The 22051-nt window shown below is 40.9% G+C and overlaps 1 protein-coding gene across 2 annotated transcripts; it reads left to right on the top strand.

The window, feature by feature from the left end:
• Nucleotides 1-315: 315 nt before the first annotated feature.
• On the top strand, nt 316-21187 carry PANK3 (pantothenate kinase 3). 2 transcript variants are annotated; one of them, XM_047783950.1, is made up of 7 exons: nt 316-637; nt 8220-8572; nt 12301-12554; nt 14300-14476; nt 15438-15561; nt 18559-18684; nt 20550-21186. In XM_047783950.1, the coding sequence occupies exons 1-7, from the start codon at nt 610-612 to the stop codon at nt 20598-20600; spliced, it is 1113 nt and encodes a 370-aa protein (XP_047639906.1). In that variant the 5' UTR covers nt 316-609; the 3' UTR covers nt 20601-21186. The 2 variants fall into 2 exon arrangements, with proteins under 2 accessions (XP_047639906.1, XP_047639986.1); XM_047784030.1 differs by lacking the exon at nt 316-637 and adding an exon at nt 10283-10335 and having other exon boundaries at nt 8505-8572; nt 20550-21187.
• The last annotated feature ends 864 nt before the right edge of the window (nt 21188-22051 follow it).

Below are 22051 nucleotides of genomic sequence, written 5' to 3'. Positions count from 1 at the left end.
TAGACTTCCGCAGCCCGCCCACATCAGCCACTATTGGTCTCCTAGCCGCTGGCGTGATTAAGGCCCCGCCCCCTCCTCTCTGGGGCCACTCTGAGGCGATCCCCGGAAGCGGAGGGGACTGGGAGGAGGAGCCGCGATGCATCCTGGGTTTTGTAGTCCATCTGTACCGCTGCAGCCTGAGAGCGGGGTCTTGCGACCTGGGGAACTACAATCCCCAGCAGCCGGCGGAGAGCGGAGGGGGGGGTGGGGTGCTCTCGTCACGTGGACGCTGGGCCTGGGCGGGCTAGTTCTCAGTGCGGCGGCGGCGGCGGCGGCGGTGGCTTGGGGGACCGGGGCCTTTTGTTTGAGCGGCGGCGGGGGGCCCGGAGCGGCGAGGCCGGCGGCCTTCCCCTGCTCCCTCGGTCCCGGCCGCCCCTCGCGGGGGTGGGGGGGCCGCCCCCTGGGCCGGGCCTCGCCTCAGGCGCCGCCGCCCCGCCCTTGGCCCGCCCCGCCCGGCCCGAGGGGAGGAACCGGCCGGGCCTCCCCGCGCGGCCCAGCCACCTCCAGTCTTAGCCACTACCCTCTGCGAGTCGGACCCGAAGGCTGCCTCTCCTCTCTTAGGCCGACGCCATGAAGATTAAGGATGCCAAGAAACCCTGTAAGATGAGGGCTTGGGCCTGCCGGGGTGGGAGGGCACGTTGGGCCCCGTCTGGAAGCCTCTTGGCGGAGGGGCCTGGTTCGAAGTCGGTCGCTCCCGGTCGGCGCCCTGCACGGGATGGGGGCGGAGGGACTTTTTGAGCAGCCGGTTCGAGGCTCACTCCCCATCCTCGCACCTGAGCGCTTGCCGCCCCCTGGCCTTTCCTCCCACTTCCTCCTCGAGATCTGGGAGGGAAAGGGAGAATTTTTTGTTTCGGGTTTTGCCAAGCAAGACGAGATCTACCAGACAGCGTTCCCAGTTTTCTCCGAAGTTGAAAATGGTTGGTCACGGCTGTCAAATTGCGCGGGGACATTTGCCACCACCTTTTTTTTTTTTTTTAAACTGATTTCCGAGCTTTCTGCTTGTGTCCTTGAAATCGCGGTGGGTTCCTAGGAGTTGTCATTGTTGTTATAACTGAGGCTGTGTGTGGAACATACAGTGGATAATTGCCCTGGTTTGTTTTTGTTCCGAGTAACTACTAGTTCAAGTTTGTCTTTTAAAAAACACAAGTAAAGGTTAAAGTCCCCCGTATTCCCGCCAGTCGGAACTTGCCACTAGTAATATTTTGGTAGACTACTCAAATAGAGATTTTTTTCTAGGACTTGATAGCATGTACTTTCAAAAAAAAGTTCTTTCCATATTTTAGGACAGTGGATCAACTTTTATTTGCTTCCTTTTGTTTTTAGCCTTTTCAAAACCTTTTGCTCCGCTAAGTGGAGTATTTAATCACTCGGCCGTTGTGGCTGTCTTACTTGAAATACATTCTTCTAGAGGAGCTAGGAGTGCTTTTAGCTTAGCACTGTATTGGTGTTTTGCCATATTACGGTGTCGTGTGATCCTCCTTAACAGTTTTAGGAAATTTGCTATAAACCAGCACCGATATCAGCTTCGTGCGGACAGGTTTCTCGAAAACCTCCACGGAGAGGCAACATCCCAGCACTCTGAAAACTGCTCTTATTTAAACGTGAGGTAATCTGGTCTTAACTCTGCTGAGGAAATTGAATTTATTGAGCCCCAGAGTACCTTCTTCCAAGGCTGCACCCACCAATTCTGTTAAATGAGGTTCAGGGCTTACTCATGGTCCTGTGTTCTTCCTTTTGCACCTGTAGGGCATACTTTAAATACTTAAAGAATCACAAACCTTGCTGATCTGGCAGTTTTACCTGCCCATTAAAACCTTTTTTTTTTAAATGATAGCTAAAGAGTTCTTGCTCAGGAGTCTGTAAAATAGTGATGTGAAGGCTTAAACTACAGTAATATAGAAACACTTCTAATTTACATTTGCTGAATTAAATGAATCTTGAACAGATGCAGTAATGTAGAACAATTGGACATGTTCCCTCAACACATACGTTTTCTCTGTTTGTCTTAGAGTTTCCTTTTAGTAAAATGAGTTTAATTATGGCAAGCGTTCTGACCCTTATGGTATTTTATTTTTGCAATGACAGTGATTTGATTTGAACAGACTTGTAATCAGGTGTGGATACCATGTCTGTCAAAGGTATTTTATATCTAGCAAAGATAACATTTAAAAGTTATAAACTGTAGATTGAGAAATAAAAGAACACCTATATTTTAGAAGTAATTTGCTTATTACTACATTGTGTTATGTGTTAATGTTAAAATGGAATTATGCTGGAAAAAAAGTCAGCTAATGTAATTTATAAGTCAGAAATAACATTTTCCCCTTATATATAAAAGGTGAATTTATTGTCTACTCAATTCTTTATAGTAAAAACAAAGACCATCTTGGTTTTTTGTGTGTGTGTGTGGGCAAGAAAGTATTGCAGTTATGAACTGTCGTGGAAATATATGTGTGTGTGTATATATGGAAAGTACTGTTTCTGATATTTTAAACCATTCAGGTTAAAGATGCATTTGTTTTGTTTTTGAGTTCTTGTTCAGGGCTTCTTTTTTTTTTAATAATTATAAATTTAGTGAGCACTTAGTTTGTAAAGCACTATCTTTACATGCATTGCAGATTGAATCCTTAGAGCAGCACTAATAACTAAAAGCTGTTTAAAAACAAGTGACTTGGTCTTCACACACTTTCTTACAGTTACTCACCTAAGTGTTAGAAAACATTGCTTTTTGATACATCACTAATATATACTAGCTTATAAACCAGATGCATGTATTTAACCAGAAAATAAGAAAAGGATTGGCTTCATCCGTTAGATTGTATAACTGAAAAATGAGCATTTGAAATGATGTGTTCATTCAGCTCCAGAGGAGAAATGAAATCAAACATTAACCTAATGAAAATTTTTTGCTAGAACCAAAACAGTTGGCAATGTTTTCATTACCCTTACTTCTGTTTTTCACACTACCTAAGTAGAAAAAAAAAATCTAGACAGTGATAATTCCTCTGTACATCCACTGACATGATGTTTTTAAAGGTAGAGGATTTTCAGCCTTTGTTTTGCTTACTTGTGTGTATGTAACATGATTAACAGGTGATAATAAAAGATAAGTGTGTGAGTGTGTGTTTTCTTTTTTTAATTTGGTGCCATGTACATTTGGGGTCCTGCTTGGCCAATCCAAGCAGTAAGGTACCTGAAATTTTTGTCAAGACCAGGAAGAAGTGTGTAGCATGTTTGCGCTGTTTGCATCTATGTAATTTGGCCTGTTTTGTAAATTGAATATTACTTAAGAAAGATCACTTCCAGTAAATAGTGAAGTGTAGTTAGAGATGGTAGTTTCTAATTCCCCTTAGAGGTAACTAATTTACAGAAAGGGAGAAAAAATTTTTCTTATGCTCTTCTGAGGAATTATACTGAAGGTATGAAGATGGTTTATTTTCTTAGTCTGTTTTAAAACAGAATTTTTACTTTCCTTTATTTATTTTTTGCTTTTTAGGGCAGCACCCACGGCATATGGTGGTTCCCAGACTAGGGGTCCAATTGGAGCTATAGCTGCTGGTCTATGCCACAGCTACAGCAACACCAGATCTGAGCCCCACCTGCAACCTACACCACAGCTCACGGCAACACCGGATCCTTAACCCACTGAGCGAGGCCAGGGATTGAACGAACCCACAACACAACCTCATGGTTCCTAGTTGGATTTGTTTCCGCTGTGCCACGGTGGAAACTCCCCCAGAAATTTTTTTTTTTTTTTTGTCTTTTTGCTATTTCTTGGGCTGCTCCCGCGGCATATGGAGGTTCTCAGGCTAGGGGTCGAATTGGAGCTGTAGCCACCGGCCTACACCAGAGCCACAGCAACATGGGATCCGAGCCACGTCTGCGACCTACACCACAGCTCACGGCAACGCCGGATCGTTAACCCACTGAGCAAGGGCAGGGACCGAACCCGCAACCTCATGGTTCCTAGTCGGATTCGTTAACCACTGCGCCACGACGGGAACTCCAGAATTTTTATTTGGAATGAAAATTGGAAGAATGAAATTGTCTTTTATATAAGAACTTAAATCATATCTAAAATTTATCAGCGCATACGCCCATTTCACAATTTTATTCCTTAAAATAATCCACTAATATTTAGAACATTTTGAGCATTTGCTTTCTCTTTCTGCTAAAGAACCATTAAATCCTGGTTTAGTGTTGGATCTCTTTGGGCTAAAATCTGGGGCCAGTAGCAATTAAATAGTTCTTTAATGCTTCTCCCCTAGTCCTTACCAACACTTAACAAGATACCAAACTTTTTATAACATAGTTTGTTAGAAATTAACTCTCTGCTCTCGTGGCTAGATTATCTTCTGTTTCATCATTTAAAGGGGGATCAAATATGTTGGTTTCTTCTTTTGCATACATAATCTACCTGGTAAGAAAGATAATTTCTTGGTAGTACTCTGCTTATGGTGGTTCTGGATATTTTTGTTACTTATGCAGAACTAATGGCTGCTCTCTTAGACTGAGGTAGGAAATAAAATAGGAGATATATATATATATATATTTTTTTTTTTTTTGGAAGGCCAGACAAAAAGATCCTGAAAGATTCTAGAAAATGCTCAAAGTTTGGAGAAGGTAGTGTTTATTTGCAGTTATCAAAGTACTTGTATTTATGGTATGTGTGTTTAGTTCTTTAAATGTATTTTGGTTCTTTTCTTTTCCACCTTGATAGTGGAGAGTTTTATTCCCAAAAGAATGAGAAATGTTTAGGTTATATGTAGGAAGTAGGCTGCTTAGGCAGTGGTGACCTACTTTTAACTTGTCCCTTGGCTGGAAGCAGCAAAACTGTAGATACAGAAATTTGCCTAATTTCTTTGAAAATATTTTTTATACCTCATGGAATCATTAGTGGGCCTATGGTTGTACTTAATAACCTCATATTTTTATTATAAATCAATAACGTTTGAGCTCTGGGCCCCTTACCCCTCTTATTTTGGTTATTGACAAAATAACATGCATAATTATTTGTTTTAATGCAAAGGAAGTTAGATCACTTACTCTAAAAGAAACAAGTGGATCATAATTAGGAATATGTGTCTTCTGTGTTCTTATTGCCTCCCACATACTTTTTGAATGGTGATTATTTCTCTGGCATGAGGAGATGAATGCCAGAACTCCACTGTTGAAAGGATCTCTATGCAAAAGAAGGGACTTAGAATGTTCTAGTTTTGTATATTAATGGTTACTAAGAAATTCATGGTCAGCTATACCCTTCCTTTAAGAGCATACAGCCCTGGGAGTTCCCATCATGGCTCAGCAGAAACAGTCTGACTGGCATCCCTGAGGACTAAGGTTCAATTCCTGCCTCACTCAGTGGTTAGGGATCCGTCTTTGCCGTGAACTGTGGTGTAGGTCGCAGATGCAGCTTGGATCTGGCATTGCTATGGCATGGGCCAGTTAGACCCCTAGCCTGGGACCCGCCATGTGCTGCAGGTACAGCCCTAAAAAGACCAAAAAAAAAAAAAAAAAGCATACAGCTCTAAGAGAACAGGCTAGGTATGAGATTAGTCTTAGATGGCCTCCGTTGAGACAATTTAGTTTCTTCAGCATCTTAGTTTATACAAATCTATAGATGGGGAGTTCTTTTTTGTCTTTTTGCCTTTTCTAGGGCCGGCCGCATCCACGGCATATGAAGGTTCCCAGGCTAAGGGTCTAATTGAAGCTGTAGCTGCCGGCCCATGACACAGCCACAGCAATGCCAGATCCAAGCCCTGTCTGCGACACACACCACAGCTCACAGCAACACCAGATCCTTAACCCACTGAGCGAGGCCAGGGATAGAACCCATAACCTCATGGTTCCTAGTCGGATTCATTAACCACTGAGCCATGATGGGAACTCACAGGGAGTTATCTTGTGCGGTAGGGTTAAAGATTAAGCATTGTCACTGCAGTGGTGCTGGTTGCTGGTATGGCTCAGGTTTGATCCCTGACTCGGGACTTGGCCACAAGTGTGGCAAAAAAAAAAAAATCTATAGGTGACAAAAGCACAGTGTCTGTTTGGGGTCTTGATGCAATGGCCATAACTTTCCAAAACAATGTCTTTTTTTTTTTTTTTGTCTTTTCTAGGGCCGCTCCCGCGGCATATGGAGGTTCCCAGGCTAGGGGTCGAATTGGAGCTGTAGCCACTAGCCTACGCCAGAGCCACAGCAACGCGGGATCCGAGCCGCGTCTGCAACCTACACCACAGCTCACGGCTACGCCGGATCATTAACCTACTGAGCAAGGGCAGGGACCGAACCCGCAACCTCATGGTTCCTAGTCGGATTCATTAACCACTGCGCCACGATGGGAACTCCTAAAACATTGTCTTAAGTAATTTTTTTTTTCTTTTGCTTTTTTTAGGGCCACACTTGTGGCATGTGGAAGTTCCCAGGGTCAAATTGGAGCTCAACTGCCAGCCTACAGTCACAGCAACACAGGATCCAAACAAACCACATCTGCAACCTACACCACAGCTCATGGCAACGCTGGATCCCTGACTCACTGAGCAAGGCCAGGGAATGAACGCCCATCCTTGTGGATACTAGTCAGATTCATTTCCTCTGCGCCACAATGGGAACTCCCTGTAATTTTACTTTTTAAAGGAAATTTCAGTTTGGCCCCGCCCCTGGCATGTGGAAGTTCCCTGCCAGGGATAGAACCCTCGTCACAGCAGTGACAAGGCCACCAGGGAACTCCCATCTTTGTGAGGATTGTCTTTAATGTAGATCTGGATCTGCAACTAGAGTTTCAAATACAAAAACAAATGAACTATTTCTCCAGCAGAAGATAATAAGAATTGTTCCTTATATTTAGTATCATTTACTAATTTCAGTGAATGTAAATTCTGAAATAAGGAAAGGTATTGATGCTTTCTTGTTGAATTGTTGAATTGTGTATCCCTGGTTCCTAATGGTACGTACATATCAAATAAGTATGAATATTTAAGAAACAAAGTAGAATTTTGGAGGGAACTAATTTTTCTTGACAATGTATACATCAAAAACTAATACACATGTTTGGCATTTTGTAATCTATATATCTTTTTTTTTTGGTTCTTCCTGCAGCATGTGGAAGTTTCCAAGCCAGGGTTTGGACCCACGCCAGCCACAGCGCTGGACCCACACTGCTGCAGGGACAACACCAGATCATTAACACATTGCACCACAAGACAACTCCTGTAATCTATGTATCTTAAGTATTAAATTATTTTTGAGTTTCTATCATGATTAAGATCTTAGAGAATAGGGAGTTACTTTGGTGGCTCAGTGATAAGGAGCCTGACTAGTATCCATGAGGACAAGGGTTTGATCCCTGGCCTTGCTCAGTGAGTTAAGGATCTGGTGTTGCTGTGAGCTGTGGTGTAGGTTACAGACTCAGTCAGTATCCAATCTGGTTGCTTTGGCTGTGGTGTAGGCCAGTAGCTGCAGCTTTGATTCAGCCCCTAGCCAGGTGTGGCCCTAAAAAGAAAAAAGAAAAAAATCTCAGAGAATAAAAGCAGACTTTTAAGGAAACTAAGATTCAAGAGGTCAATGGCCTTTCCAGAGTCTTAGAGCTCAGTTAACGAGAGGGCACCAAGTCCCAAATACAAATGATGCTACCTGCTCAGGCGTGCCTGTCCCCGGGTAGACTTAACCTTCCACATTATCAGCAGCTAATTTTGTTAACCAGATGCACTAAAGAAGCTTAGTAAGCTTAATGAGCAAAGGAAAAGAGTTCTTTTTAAGGAGGTACCTTTCCCTTGGGTTACTTGAAGTGATTATAGGTTGATTTTATTACATTAAAATCTTATTTGAAACATTTTCAGCCCTAGGTGATGACCTATTATTAAAACCAAATTGGTCCACATTTTCCCAAATCTCCTGGGGCACATGATGAATATGTAATAAGTGGAAAGGAATGCCTGCCAGACCAGGAGTTAAAAGGCCCTGGCCCAGCTACAGGTCCCCTAGGTTATGGGTTTTTAAAAAAAATACAAAATAACACTTTGAAGGGAAAAGGGTTAGTTGCACATAGAAGATATATCTTGCCTCATAGGTATTATTGACTGAATGCATGATTCAGGGTAAATAAAGTTTGGCTGATTGTAAGTTTCTAGTTTGCATTTCCAAAATCAATATATATTTTCATTGACTTATTTTTTATCCACAGCTTTCCCATGGTTTGGCATGGACATCGGGGGAACTCTGGTAAAGCTCTCATATTTTGAACCTATTGATATCACAGCAGAGGAAGAACAAGAAGAAGTTGAGAGCTTAAAAAGTATCCGGAAATATTTGACTTCTAATGTAGCCTATGGATCCACTGGTATTCGAGATGTACACCTTGAACTGAAAGATTTAACACTTTTTGGCCGAAGAGGAAACTTGCACTTTATCAGATTCCCAACCCAGGACCTGCCTACTTTTATCCAAATGGGAAGAGATAAAAACTTCTCAACGTTACACACGGTGCTATGTGCTACGGGAGGTGGTGCTTACAAGTTTGAAAAAGATTTTCGCACAGTAGGTATCTCAGAGGTGAAAATTGATTCCCATTTTCTTCAGTTTCTAAAATACGAGGCTAGGTTTCTTTCCGGCAAGTTTCTTAGGTTATTATTATCTGTTGATAATAGAGGAGGTGTGTATTCATGACTTGCTTTTGATTGGACCATTTAAACATCTTTATGCAATGAGTAAAAATGGGCCAGAGTTGAGCCTGTTGTACATAATATGGTAAAACCTGCTGAGTTTGGGAACTGGTACAAAGTTACAGTAAAAGCAGACTTCAGTGAATTTGTCAGTGTGCAAAGCCAGATATAAATGGAGCTTAAAATATTTTCACTATGTGTTTGCATGTTTTTTTGAGTATTATCCAGTCATCTCTCCTAGGGCCTCCATCTTCCCAAACCCCAAAAGTATAGTTGATTTACAATGTGCAGTTTCTGCTTTACAGCAAAGTGACCCATATATATATATGTATACACACACACACGCACACGCACACGCACACACATTCCTTTTCTTATATTATCTTCCGTCATAGTCTATCCCAAGAGACCAGGTATAGTTCCTTGTGCTATATAGTAAGAGCTCATTGCTTATTCATTCTAAATGTAATAGTTTGGGAAGTTCCCATTGTGGCTCAGTGGTTTAAGAACTGTCTTTTATCCATGAGGGTGTGGGTTCGATCCCCGGCCTCACTCAGTGGATGAAAGGATCTGATGTTGCTGTGAGCAGTGGTATAGCTCACAGACATAGCTTAAATCTGGCTTTGCTGTGGCTATGGCGTAGGCTGGCATCTGCAGCTCCAGTTTGACCTCTAGCCTGGGAACTTCATATGCTGCAGGTATGGCCATAAAAAAAAGAAAAAATAATAGTTTGTTTCTACTGACCCCAGCCTTTTAGTCCATCCCACTCACTCCACCTCTGCCTTGGCAACCACCAGACCTTTATGTCTGTGAGTCTGTTTCTATTTTGTAGATAGATTCATCTGTGCCACATTTTAGATTTCCATGTATAAGTGATAACATGGTATTTGTCTTACTAGTATGAAGATCTCTAGTTCTATCCATGTTGCTGCAAATGGCATTATTTTGTTCTTTTTTGTGACTGAGTAGTATTCCTCTGTGTGTGTGTGTGTGTGTGTGTGTGTGTGTGCGCGCGCGCGCGCGCGCGCCCCCCCTCTTTTTTTTTTTTTTTTTTTCTTTTAGGGCTGCACCTGTGGTGTATGGAAGTTCCCAGGCTAGAGGTCAATTTGGAGCTACAGCTGCCAGCCACAGCCTCAGCAACAAGGGATCCAAGCCACATCTGTAACCTACACCACAACCACAGCTCACAGCAGCACTGGATTCCTGGATCCCTGACCCACTGAGCGAGATCAGGGGTCAAACCCAACTAGTTGGATTCGTTTCAACTGTGCCACAATGGGAACTCCATATATGTATCACTTTATCCATTCATTAGTGAACATTTAGGTTGTTTCCTTATCTTGGCTATTGTGCATAGTGCTGCTATGAACATACAGATGCATGTGTCTTTTTGAATTGTAGTTGTGTCTGGATATATGCCCAGGAGGGGGATTGCTGAATCATATGGTAGTTCTATACTCAGTTTTCTGAGGAACCTCCATACTGTTCCCCGTAGGGGTTGTACTGAAACCTGTATCTTTTGATTAATAGACACCTGAATGAAAGTCCTTACTGCCCCTTTTTCTTGGATTTTATATACTCTCAGCCCTGCCTGTTGCTATCTCGAAGAGCATTATTTGGATGTGGCAAGAGGATCATGTAAGCATTGATTTATGTGCTGGTAGGGGTTTGCCAAGCCTCCAGTCCTTCTCATTAGAATAAAAGATTTAAAAAGTTGGTATTTGGATCTACTAAAATTTGTTTCCCTTGAAAAGTTGGATGGGGACCATTTAATTTTTCAAATTCATGTAAGAAAAGTCTGTAAAAATCATAAGCAGTCACTTACGGCTCATGTATGTGAATCTCATGTAATTTGGGGTGGTTTAAAAGTCTCAAGTTTTTAGGAGTTCCCGGCGTGGCACAATGGTTAACGAATCCGACTAGGAACCATGAGGTTGCAGATTCAATTCCCTGCCCTTGCTCAGTGGGTTAAGGATCCAGCATTGCCGTGAGCTGTGGTGTTGCTTGCACACGCGGCTCGGATCCTGTGTTGCTATGGCTCTGGTATAGGCCGGTGGCTACAGCTCCAATTGGACCCCTAGCCTGGGAACCTCCACATGCTGCGGGAGTGGCCCAAGAAATGGCAAAAAGACAAAAAAAAGTCTCAAGTTTTTACTAAAAATTTTTATGGTGAGTAGTACTGATTTGTTAAGTTTTTTAAATCATGTGACCATAAATTTCATGAATTTGAAACTAGTTTGTTTTGATGTGTGATATTTAATTTTTGCAGTATTCTTGCCAAAAACAGTGTCCTTGAAACCAGCTCACGTGGCTGTTGGAAATACTATTAGCCAGATTATAGGGTTTTAATTTTTTTTTCAAAGAAGTACTGGTTTTTTTTTCTTTTTTTCTTTCTTTTTTTTTTATCTTTTTGTCTTTTTGTCCTTTGAGGGCTGCACCCTCGCCATATGGAGGTTCCCAGGCTAGGGGTCTAATTGGAGCTGTAGCTGCTGGCCTACACCACAGCCACAGCAACACAGGGTCTGAGCCACGTCTATGACCTATACCACAGCAACCTACACCACAGCTTACGGCAACGCCGGATCATTAACCCACTGAGTGAGGCCAGGGATCAAACCCACAACCTCATGGTTCCTAGTTGGATTCATTAACCATTGAGCCACAACGGGAACTCCCAAGAAGTACTAATTTTTTTTCTAATGATGTTTTATAATATTTGTTTTTGTTAGTGCTCAGTCATTTCTTGAGCTAATATTTGAGCATCTAGTGTGTATCAGGTATTGTGTTAGGCACTCAGAACTCAGCTAGGAATAAGATTATATATCAGTAGGTAGATTCTCTGGTACGATCACCAGAGCATGGTGACGTAGTTAGTACTAAATGCTTGTATGTTCATAGATTGACCATGATTTCTAAAGCCACAAATGCTAGATTGATATGGTATGTTTTATTGGAGAATCAAATACCATAAGTGGTGTTGCTGTAGTGACATAACTTTCCAAGATGCTAAACTACCCAAACAAATTCTAAACAATAAAAAGTGCAGTACTTCTCAGTTTATATGTTGGTTGCATTCCTGGTAAATTTAGTATATATTAAAACCATGTAGAAATACCTTATGTTTATACACATATATAAGATACTTTGTGTTTATGTAGGTTCAGATAGTTATAAACAAATTTTCATACTGCTGACAATATCTGTCAGAACATTCAGAAATAATGCAGGAAGGTTTTAATTCTTTGTTTTGCACAACTGCCCCATCCATTACAGATGTCTGGCACCCCAGGTCCCTGCCCACTAAATGTTAGTTTGGTCCCCCCCCCCCCGCCCTTCCTCATCTTTGTGAGCACTAAAATGTCTCCACAGATTTCCAGAATGCCTACAGACATAATACCACCACCACAGAGAACACACTGGACTAAAAGAAGTCCCTAAGAGACTGACAAAAAAGAAAACAAGTGAAAACATGGGGAGATACAGATGATTTTGAAGTTTTGTAATGTTTGTGAAAATTATATAGCATAATTGAGTCAAGTATTTTGAAAGCTGTCCTTTGTTCACTTTATAAAATTCCTTTTGGTGTTTTTTTTTTTTTAATAGATTGGAAACCTCCACCTGCACAAACTGGATGAACTTGACTGCCTTGTAAAGGGCTTGCTGTATATAGATTCTGTCAGTTTCAATGGACAAGCAGAGTGCTATTATTTTGCTAATGCCTCAGAACCCGAGAGATGCCAAAAGATGCCTTTTAACCTGGATGATCCCTATCCACTGCTGGTAGTAAACATTGGTTCAGGAGTCAGTATTTTAGCAGTCCATTCCAAAGACAACTATAAACGAGTAACTGGGACAAGGTAGTAACCTTTTTTTTCTTAACCGAAGCATAGTGGTTCATACACAGAAAATGTGAAATCTGTACATTAATGCTAGTTTCATCAGAGAAATAATGTATATTGTGCAATAGCTAAAAAGGTAGATGTGTAAGTATTACTGTGTTGCAGATAATACTGTTTTATAAGGCATTTCTGTAAAGACTCTTAATTGTTTATGTTTTGTTCAGTTAGCTTCAGTTGGCATTAGAATTTCCATAAAGATAAGAATGAATTTTTATCTGGAATGATTCCAATAACATTTTTATTTTCCAACCCATTTTTCTCACTTATATAGATATAGTTAAGCCTAAAGCTTGCTAAATGTGTATTTGACCCACATTTAAGTGGTATATTGGACGACATTGTAATTAATTCTCAGAGGATGATTAAACATGAGCTCTTTTTTATAATACCTTAAATATGAATGTGGAATGAGATTATAAAATTTTCCTTATGATTCTGATATGTACTTTATCAGCTTTTAAGGAAGCCGGAGACTTATTTAATTGAAGAAGAAAAACTTTAGGCTACTTTAAATTTGATTTGTATAAAAAAACCCAACTTCAAAAAGACAGAAGTTCAGTTTGTTAACTGAATTTCAGCAGTAATTCAGAAATAGAACCTGTTTTGTTTTGTTTTGTTACTTTTTAGGGCCGCACTTGGCTGCATATGGAAGTTCCAGGCTAGGTATCACATCAGAGCTGTAGCCGCTGGCCTACGCCACAACCATAGCAACACAGAATCCAAACCGAGTCTGCAACCTAAATGCCACAGTTCATGGCAGTGCCAGAACCTTCACCCACTGAGCAAGGCCAGGGATCAAACCTGCATCCTCATGGATACTAGTCAAGTTCATTACTGCTGAGCTACAACAGGCACTCCAGAACCTGTTAAAAATTTAGATGAGACTAGGGAGCAAAGGTTTTGATGTTAAGGGATTAGGGTGACATGATTTTCATTCTTGTGAGCATATCCAAAATAATATTAGAAGCAAGTATATGTCTTCTTTTTTTTTTTCTTTTTATGGCCACCCCTGCAGCATATGGACGTTCCTGGGCCAGGGGTTGAATCAGAGCTGCAGCTGAGTCCTACACCACAGCCACAGCATCACCAGATCCAAGCCACATCTGCAGCCAATGAGATCCTTAACCCACTGAGTGAGGCCAGAGATCAAACTCACATCCTCATAGAGACATTGGGTCCTTAACCTGCTGAGCCACAGTGGGAACTCCTAAATTTCTACCTATAACATGATGATCAGCTTGACATAAATTTTTTTTGAGTCATTGGAGAGTCATGAAAATATTAATGTATCACATTGAATTGATTTCAGCCTTGTCAGCCCACGTAAACTGACCTTTCACGAAATTATTTCCTGGAAACCATGTATAATTACAATTTTTCTCCTTTTAATTCATGTGGTATTAGCTTTTAACATGTTTTTCACACACACAGGGATAATCGTTTTTTAGCAATTACAGAGTATAAGGTATCAGGTGAAGATACTAGAAGATATAAGAGGTCTTCTGTGTCATGTTGTTTCCATGACAAGATTTTTTTTCTTTTGGTTTAGTCTGTTGACAGGTTTGGTTTTTCTGTGTTTTTCTTAGCTTTAACAATGTTTTGTATTCATGTGTTTATTGAACAAACGAGGGCCCCATCTTTTTGCTTAAGAGAAAGAGTACACTGTGTATATGGAACTTACCAAGCTTCTTTATTTTCTTTAGCCTTGGAGGGGGTACCTTTCTGGGTTTGTGTAGTTTATTGACTGGCTGTGAAAGTTTTGAAGAGGCTCTTGAAATGGCATCCAAAGGTGACAGTACCCAAGCTGACAAGCTGGTCCGTGATATTTACGGAGGAGACTATGAAAGATTTGGTCTGCCTGGTTGGGCTGTGGCATCGAGGTAAGTTTAACATTTATGTTGTAACTAAAGTTGCTTATTTAGTTTTTAGAGGGCAGTATATCAGGAAGTTTTAAGGGGGCTCCTTCTCATCCAGTTGAGTTCTAAGTTTTGAACATTCATGTCGTTTTAAAATCAAATATACTTTAAGAAATCTCCTCTTAATGCACTGTAGGAAACTGTTTTTATTCACTCTTAAGTATCCTTCCAATGTTTCTCTATGCAAAAAGAAAATATCCTTATCCTCCCCTTATAGAAGGTAGCTTTTAGAAGGTAGCATTTCTATACCATTATATAGCATACTGTATACAGTCAGCTCTCCTAATCCATGGTTCTGCATCTGCGGAGTCAGCCGTCCTCGGATTCAAAACATTTGGGGGGAAAAACGTCCAGAAAGTTACAAAAAGCAAAACTTGAATTGCTGCCCACAGGCAACTATTTACACAGTATTTATGCTGTATTAAGTGTTAAAAGTAATCTGGAAATGATTTAAAGTATGTACATAAGTTATATGCAAATAGTACATCATTTCATACAAGGGACCTGAGCATCTAGAGATTTTGGTATCTGAGGAAGGTTCTGGAACCAATTCCCTGTGGGTCAAGGTGGATGATTGTATAATCTGAAACAGCAATGTATCCTAGTCTGTTTGACTGCATCTCTTTTTTTCTTTTCCTGCCTTTCCTCTCTCCCTTCCACCCCCCCATCTCCTCCCACCCCCTTTTCTTCCCTCCCTTGTTAACAGCTTCATGGTATTTCATTGTGTGGCTGTATCATAGTTTGATGGATGTTTGGGTAGTTTGCAGTATTTTGCTATGTGCAGTTCACTGAGTCCGTAAAATAACCTTGTACGTGTATACCTTCTTCTGTACATGTGTAGGTTTATCTGTAGGCTCTATTCCCAGAATGTATGAAATGTTGCTTGTTATCAGCAGATTTGATTTTGTTTTTCATTTCTCTGCAGTTTTGGGAATATGATTTATAAGGAGAAGCGAGAATCTGTTAGTAAAGAAGATCTAGCAAGAGCTACTTTAGTTACCATCACCAATAACATTGGTTCTGTGGCACGAATGTGTGCTGTTAATGAGGTAAAAAAAATTTTAGTTATATGAAAAATGTGAGTTGCTAACTACCAATTGTGATACTACCTTGAAAGAAAGTAGCAGATGATTCAAATCAGAAATATGGATAGAGATTTACATTTCCTATTTATCCAGAAACCTTTTCAGAAATACACAATCTAAATGTTTTGAAGTTGAAAAAGAAATTTCTTTCTAAACCATAAGACATTTTGAGGTAACTAATTATGGAAAGTAGGCTGTTGGTTTTTTTTCCCCCTTTTGCTGTTAACCTTACATTTGATTAGTGGAGTTTGCTTACTGCCCTCGGCTTCTTTACAGTGCTGCCTTGTTGCATATGGATCAAGCAGCATTGTACAGGGCTATGAAGGCACTGAGTCCTGCTCTTCACATGAAATTGGAGTGATTGATGTATACTTATCAAAAGCATATTCTGCTGCATTGACCTTATAGTTGGGCTATTTCTACTTGAAGAAGACTATATACAATCTGCCTTCATATGATAGACATTTAACTTTTATAAATATCAAATACTTTACAAGTGAGTTGGGAGTGTTACTTTTTGAAGGAATCCTTCATTTGTTTGTTTATTCACTGAAAAAATACTTAGAGAATACCCACGTGCCAGGTATTGTTCTGGGCCCTTGAGATACGCTAGTACGGAAAAAAAAGATCCCTGACTTTGTAGAACTTACAGCCATTCAGGTGATGTGTAAATAAGTAAATTGTTTGTTTAGTAAGTATTAGGTGATCAATGCTATTTTTTTTTTTTAAAAAAAGAGAAAAGATGAGAAGAGAATTGGGAGTAGACCCAAGGGGCTACTTGCTTACTGAGTTACTGAGTAGTTAAAGGAAGGCTTTATTGAAAATGTTGACTCTTAGGCAAAGATTTGAAGGTAAGAGAGTCATAGATGCAGATGTTTGGGGAAGTGGAGGCTCCATCAGAGAAAACAACTGTACAAAGACTCAAATTAATCCTCTGAATTATCTTTTGAGTTTCTTAGTAACAGTGTAGTAGGTTAATTGAGGTGAACGAGATTTGGGAAATATTTTACTTTCTGGTGCTGGCAGTAATTGGGGACCTTTTTTGTTAGCCCTGTAGATCCAAATTTTCACTGGCCAATTGATTTAATGGGTTTTTGGGGGAGGGTTTTTGGTTCATTGGGGTTTTGGGAGGGGGGGTCATAGTGAAGCTATGCAGAAATTCTTGGGTTAGGGATTGAACTCGCACCACAGCAGGGACCTGAGCCACTGCACCACAGAGGAACTCCTGATTTAATAGTGATTAAGGCCATAGTTAACACTCTTCAAACTAATTGTGCAAAAAATGGTATACTCAAAAGTAAATACATTACTGTGAGGGTAGAAATAGGTTTTCTGGGAACTCAGACATCATTTCCTCCATCTGTGATTTCCTAATCTTAGAGGCACCTAAGGAACCAAATTAATGAGGAGAATCTTAGCAGAGAGAGTGACTTGATGAGTTAGGCTGGGGCCAGGGAATGCTGGACGCCTAGGGGTTGGGTGGGCATACCCCAGCGGTGCTCTCCAGCTTTGAAGTCTGAAGTTGAGATCTCATTGCTGCACACAAACTACAACATGCTGGCACAATTTACAGCTTTTAAAATGTTTATTTATTTATTTATTTTTGTCTTTTTGCCTTTTCTAGGGCCACTCTCGAGGTGTATGGAGGTTCTCAGGCTAGGGGTCTATTCGGGGCTGTAGCCGCCGGCCTACACCAGAGCCACGGCAACACCAGATCCGAGCCACATATGCGACCTACACCACAGCTCATGGCTATGCCGGATCCTTAACCTCCTGAGCGAGGCCAGGGATTGAACCCGTAACCATGGTTCCTAGTCAGATTCATTAACCACTGAGCCATGACGGGAACACCTTTATTTTTTTGTTTTTTTAGGGTCACACCCACGGCCCATGGAGGCTCCCAGGCTAGGAGTCAAATGAGAGCTGCAGGCGCCAGCCTCTACCACAGCCACAGCACCGCGAGATCCAAGCTGCATCTGTGAACTACATACACCACAACTCAAGGCAACACCAGATCCTTAACCCGCTGGGCGAGGCCAGGAATCGAACCCAAAACCTCATGGTTCCTAGACCGATTGGTTTCCGCTGCGCCACGACGGGAACTCCTACAGCTTTTTTAAAAAAGTCCTAAACACGTTTAAAATACTTTCCCTTGGTTTGTCTCCCTATATCTCATCAGTAATATTTCTCCAAATTACTTTGCTTAAATGTATTTATTCGCTATTTTCCAAAACAAGTCTCATCTATACTTAAATGGGGTCTTTCCAGAATTTTTTAAAAATTAGTTGCTACTTTTTAGAGCAGTTTTAGGTTCACAGCAAAATTGAGTGGAAAATACTGAGTTCACATAAACTCCTGACCCCACAGATGCACAGCCTCTCTCTCCTAGTGTCAGTATCCAGCGCCAGGTAGTCAATGAGTGAACCATCATCGCCTTAAGTCCACAGTTTCCATTTGGGCTCACTCTTTTTTCTTTTTCTTTCTTTTTAGGGCTGCACCCACAGCTTATGGAAGTTCCCAGGCTAGGGTTTGAATTGGAGCTGTTGCTGCCGGCTTATGCCACAGCCACAGCAGTACAGGATCCAGGCCACATCTGTGACCTCTACACCACAGCTCACAGCAACGCTGGATCCTTAGCCCACTGGGTGAGGCCAGGGATTGAACCCGCATCCTCAAGGGTGCTAGTTTACTAGATAGGGGTTTATTACACTGAGCCATGACAGGAACTCCTGGGCTCACTCTTAGTGTGCGTTCTATGGGTTTTGACAAGTGTAGTGGCATGTTCTGAATTAATTTCTAAGCATTGAGGACTGTGGAGGTATATACTGGGAATGTAGTATGCACTAATAAAAGGTAGTAGTGGTTTACGGTTATAAGTTGAAGTCTCATATGTAAACCCTATGGAATTGTAAAATCTACGTGGTAATTCTTTTTTCAAGTCATTTTCTTTTCTTCTTTTAGAAAATAAACAGAGTTGTCTTTGTTGGAAACTTTTTACGTGTCAATACTCTCTCAATGAAACTTTTGGCATATGCACTGGACTACTGGTCAAAAGGTCAACTGAAAGCATTGTTTCTAGAGCATGAGGTATGATATAAAAATAAAGTTTTGTGAATTTTATTTTAATTTTTTTGCTGTCTAGGGCCATATTTGTGGCATGTGGAAGTTCCTAGGCTGAGGGTTGAATCAGAGCTGCACCCGCTGGCCTACGCCACAGCCACAGCCACAGCCACAGCAAGGGCAGGATCTGAGCCATGTCTGCTACCTGCACCACAGCTCATGGGAACACCTGACACTTAACCCACTGAGGGAGGCCACAGATCGAATCCACATTCTAATGGATACTAATTGGGTTTGTTATGGCTGAGCCACAACAGGAACTCCAAATTTTGTGGGTTTTATTTTATTTATTTATTTATCTTGCTTTTTAGAGCCACACCCATTGGCATGTGGAGGTTCCCAGGCTAGGCATCTAATTGGATATACAGCTGCCGGCCTACACCACAGCCGTAGCAACACAGGATCCGAGCTGTGTCTGCGATCTACTCATTAAGTATGGGGGTTGCTTATGTACTTAGTGGATTTGTTTTGTTAAATAGTATATTTTGTTTGTTTGTTTCTCCCCTGAGAGAACAAATGTTAAATGTGAACAATGAAAAAATACATAACCTAGAAGTGAAAAATCTTAGTCTTCCCACCACAGCCTCACCCCTCGTTGTCACTGCTCTCTCTATGCAAATCAGAATGTGTGCTCTCCTACAGCTCCACCTCGAATGCCCTCTGCTGTAGGAATGGCAGATAGAGCCAAAGGAATTCTCTTCAGGAAGGGGAGGGGAGCACAGAATTGCTGTAATAGTCCCAGGAGCTTTAGCATCTAGAAGCCATACTTTATAAAAATATGTCTTTCAGGAGTTCCCATCGTGGGGTGGTGGTTAACCCGAATCCAACTAGGAACCATGAGGTTGCGGGTTCGATCCCTGGCCTTGCTCAGTGGGTTAAGGTTCCGGCATTGCCGTGAGCTGTGGTGTAGGTTGCAGACGCGGCTCAGATCCTTTGTTGCTGTGGCTCTTGTGTAGGCTGGTGGCTACAGCTCCGATTCGACCCCTAGCCTGGGGACCTCCATATGCCTTGGGAAGTGGCCCCAGAAAAGGAGAAGAAAAAAAAATGTCTTTCAAAGGTGTATATATATTGAAAATTCAGGGTTTTTTTTTTTTTTTCTAAGTTTTGTACAATAGCTGATAACATAAATTGGTAGCTTTCTGTATAAATGTTTTTAAATAGATTGTACTCAAATTTGTGTTTTTTTATTTTTTTATTTTCGAAGTGTGAATCATTTGTCTTTAATTTTATTTTTAGAAATATTTTTGGTAACTAGGTGTCTCAGGGCTGGGTTGGGGCCCAAGGTGCAAGGAACCCCTGTGCTTAGTGAGTAACTGGAGCTTGGAGACATTACCCCCTCATCTGGGTCGTTTTTCAGATGTGTTTTTGGGAAGCTGCTTTGGTCCTTAGAAGTGAGACCTGAGAAGCTTCTTTTGGCTCTGGGTGAGTTGTCATGAGGGTCAGTTGAGGGAACCTTGGAAGAGAGGGCCTTATAGGGCACAAGACTCACTCTAGGTTTATATTCTATGTAGTGCATATTTTTTACTAAAATATCACCTTAAAAACATCTACAAAGAAAGTTCTTTTTCTGTGGCCAGGCAGACCCCTTTTTAGGAGTTGGCTGCTCCTACAAACCCAATCCACAGAGGTGTTAGGGATGTTTGGGAAGCACTATGGTGCATCCAAACATTTGTGGGAAGGGATGTGTCCGATTCTAAGGGAAAAATGATGCTCAGGTTCTCCAGCCCTGAGACAGGAAGCAGCAGCCCAAATTTGTGTTTTAATAGTGGTTACTATTACATGCTAACTTGAAAGCTTACACTACTTTTAACAATTGTTTTCAAATTATACAGGGCTATTTTGGAGCAGTTGGTGCACTTCTTGGGCTGCCAAATTTCAGCTAAAGCATCAGGTTTCTCTGCTAATAAATATCATTCAAGAAGAACTGAAAACCAGAGGCATTATTACTGCATTATTTGTCACTGGGAACCAAAGGATAAAAGAGTAGCACTATTCTTGTTGATTTTTAAATGTCAGAGTGGTAAGCTGCTAAATGTTGCCATATTAAAAAGAGAGAGCTCCAGAAATGTGAAGTATTTCTAGTTGAAATGTTTTCCCTTTTGTATATAGCCAGTGTTAAATCCTTAAATGCAATACAGCCTCTTAATTATTGAGCTTCCTCTCAAAATGGTTTTCTACTTATTTTATGTAGCCAACATTGCAGTACTGTATGTTCAGAAACAAATCTTAATGTCTCAGAAATGTGAGCTCATGAAAATAACTGATTCTGAATATTCGTTATGGAGTCTGTTCTGTGTGTGTTTTGGTTACTAGTAAGTGTACAGTAACATACCATGTATTAGTGAAGTGGGAGTTCCTGTCATGGCTCCGCGGAAACGAATCTGACTAGTATGCATGAGGATGCAGTTTTGATCCCTGGCCTTGCTCAGTGGGTTAAGGATCTGGCATTGCCATGAGCTGTGGTGTAGGTTGCAGATGTTGCACAGATCCTCCGTTGCTGTGGCTGCGGTGTAGGCGAGCAGCTGCAGCTCCGATTTGACCCCTAGCCTGGGTCTCGAGCGCAGCCCTAAAAAGACAAAAAAAACTTACCGAAGTGGTAATCGGAGATGATCATTTTCATGTGATTTTAGAAATGTTAAGGCAATATTAATTATTCATTATTGTTTTCCAAACATATCTTCTCTGAAAAAGCATGTTTATGTGGTCTTTCCCCAGTAGTATAACCTTTTTCAAATGCCATAATTTAATTGAACTACTACTATTAAACATGAGTCTGAATTTTAAACTGAGTCCTAGAAAATGCACATAATTGGTGATAATGCACTTTTTGTATTTTGAGTTAATCACCACATTTACAAATGTTTAATCATTTTTTATTATTTGAAAGTCTGTTCAGTGAGGGTCCAGAACTATTCATATGGAGTATGATATATGTTGATTGGTAAGGTTCTGTGCTCTTTCTACACCACGTTTATTTTAGGCCCAAACTTAGCCATCTCTGTGTAAATTAAGTCTGAACCATCAAAGATAAAGACTTTCTTCTAGTTTGAACAGCAGCAATTCATTTATTCTAAACGGGTGTTATGGACATCTTAAAGATGAGTTGTTTTGAAACTGGGAGTCTGAGGCAGTGTTGCAGAATTAAAGGATCAGTGTTTCGTACATTCTGGTAATAAGAGCATTATAGTTCCAAAATTTCTAAATTATTTTGCCTTGGAATTTATTCTCTACTTTGAAATCATTTTTTTATAATGTTAAAATTTTTTTCAGATTGACTTTGGCAGTAACGTCTTGGAGGTCCAATAATTCAGCAGAGTTTTTTGAGACTGTTACT

This window comes from Phacochoerus africanus, chromosome 1 (assembly GCF_016906955.1).
Source record: "Phacochoerus africanus isolate WHEZ1 chromosome 1, ROS_Pafr_v1, whole genome shotgun sequence".
Taxonomy (NCBI): domain Eukaryota; kingdom Metazoa; phylum Chordata; class Mammalia; order Artiodactyla; family Suidae; genus Phacochoerus; species Phacochoerus africanus.
This window is presented reverse-complemented; position numbering and strand designations above follow the sequence as displayed.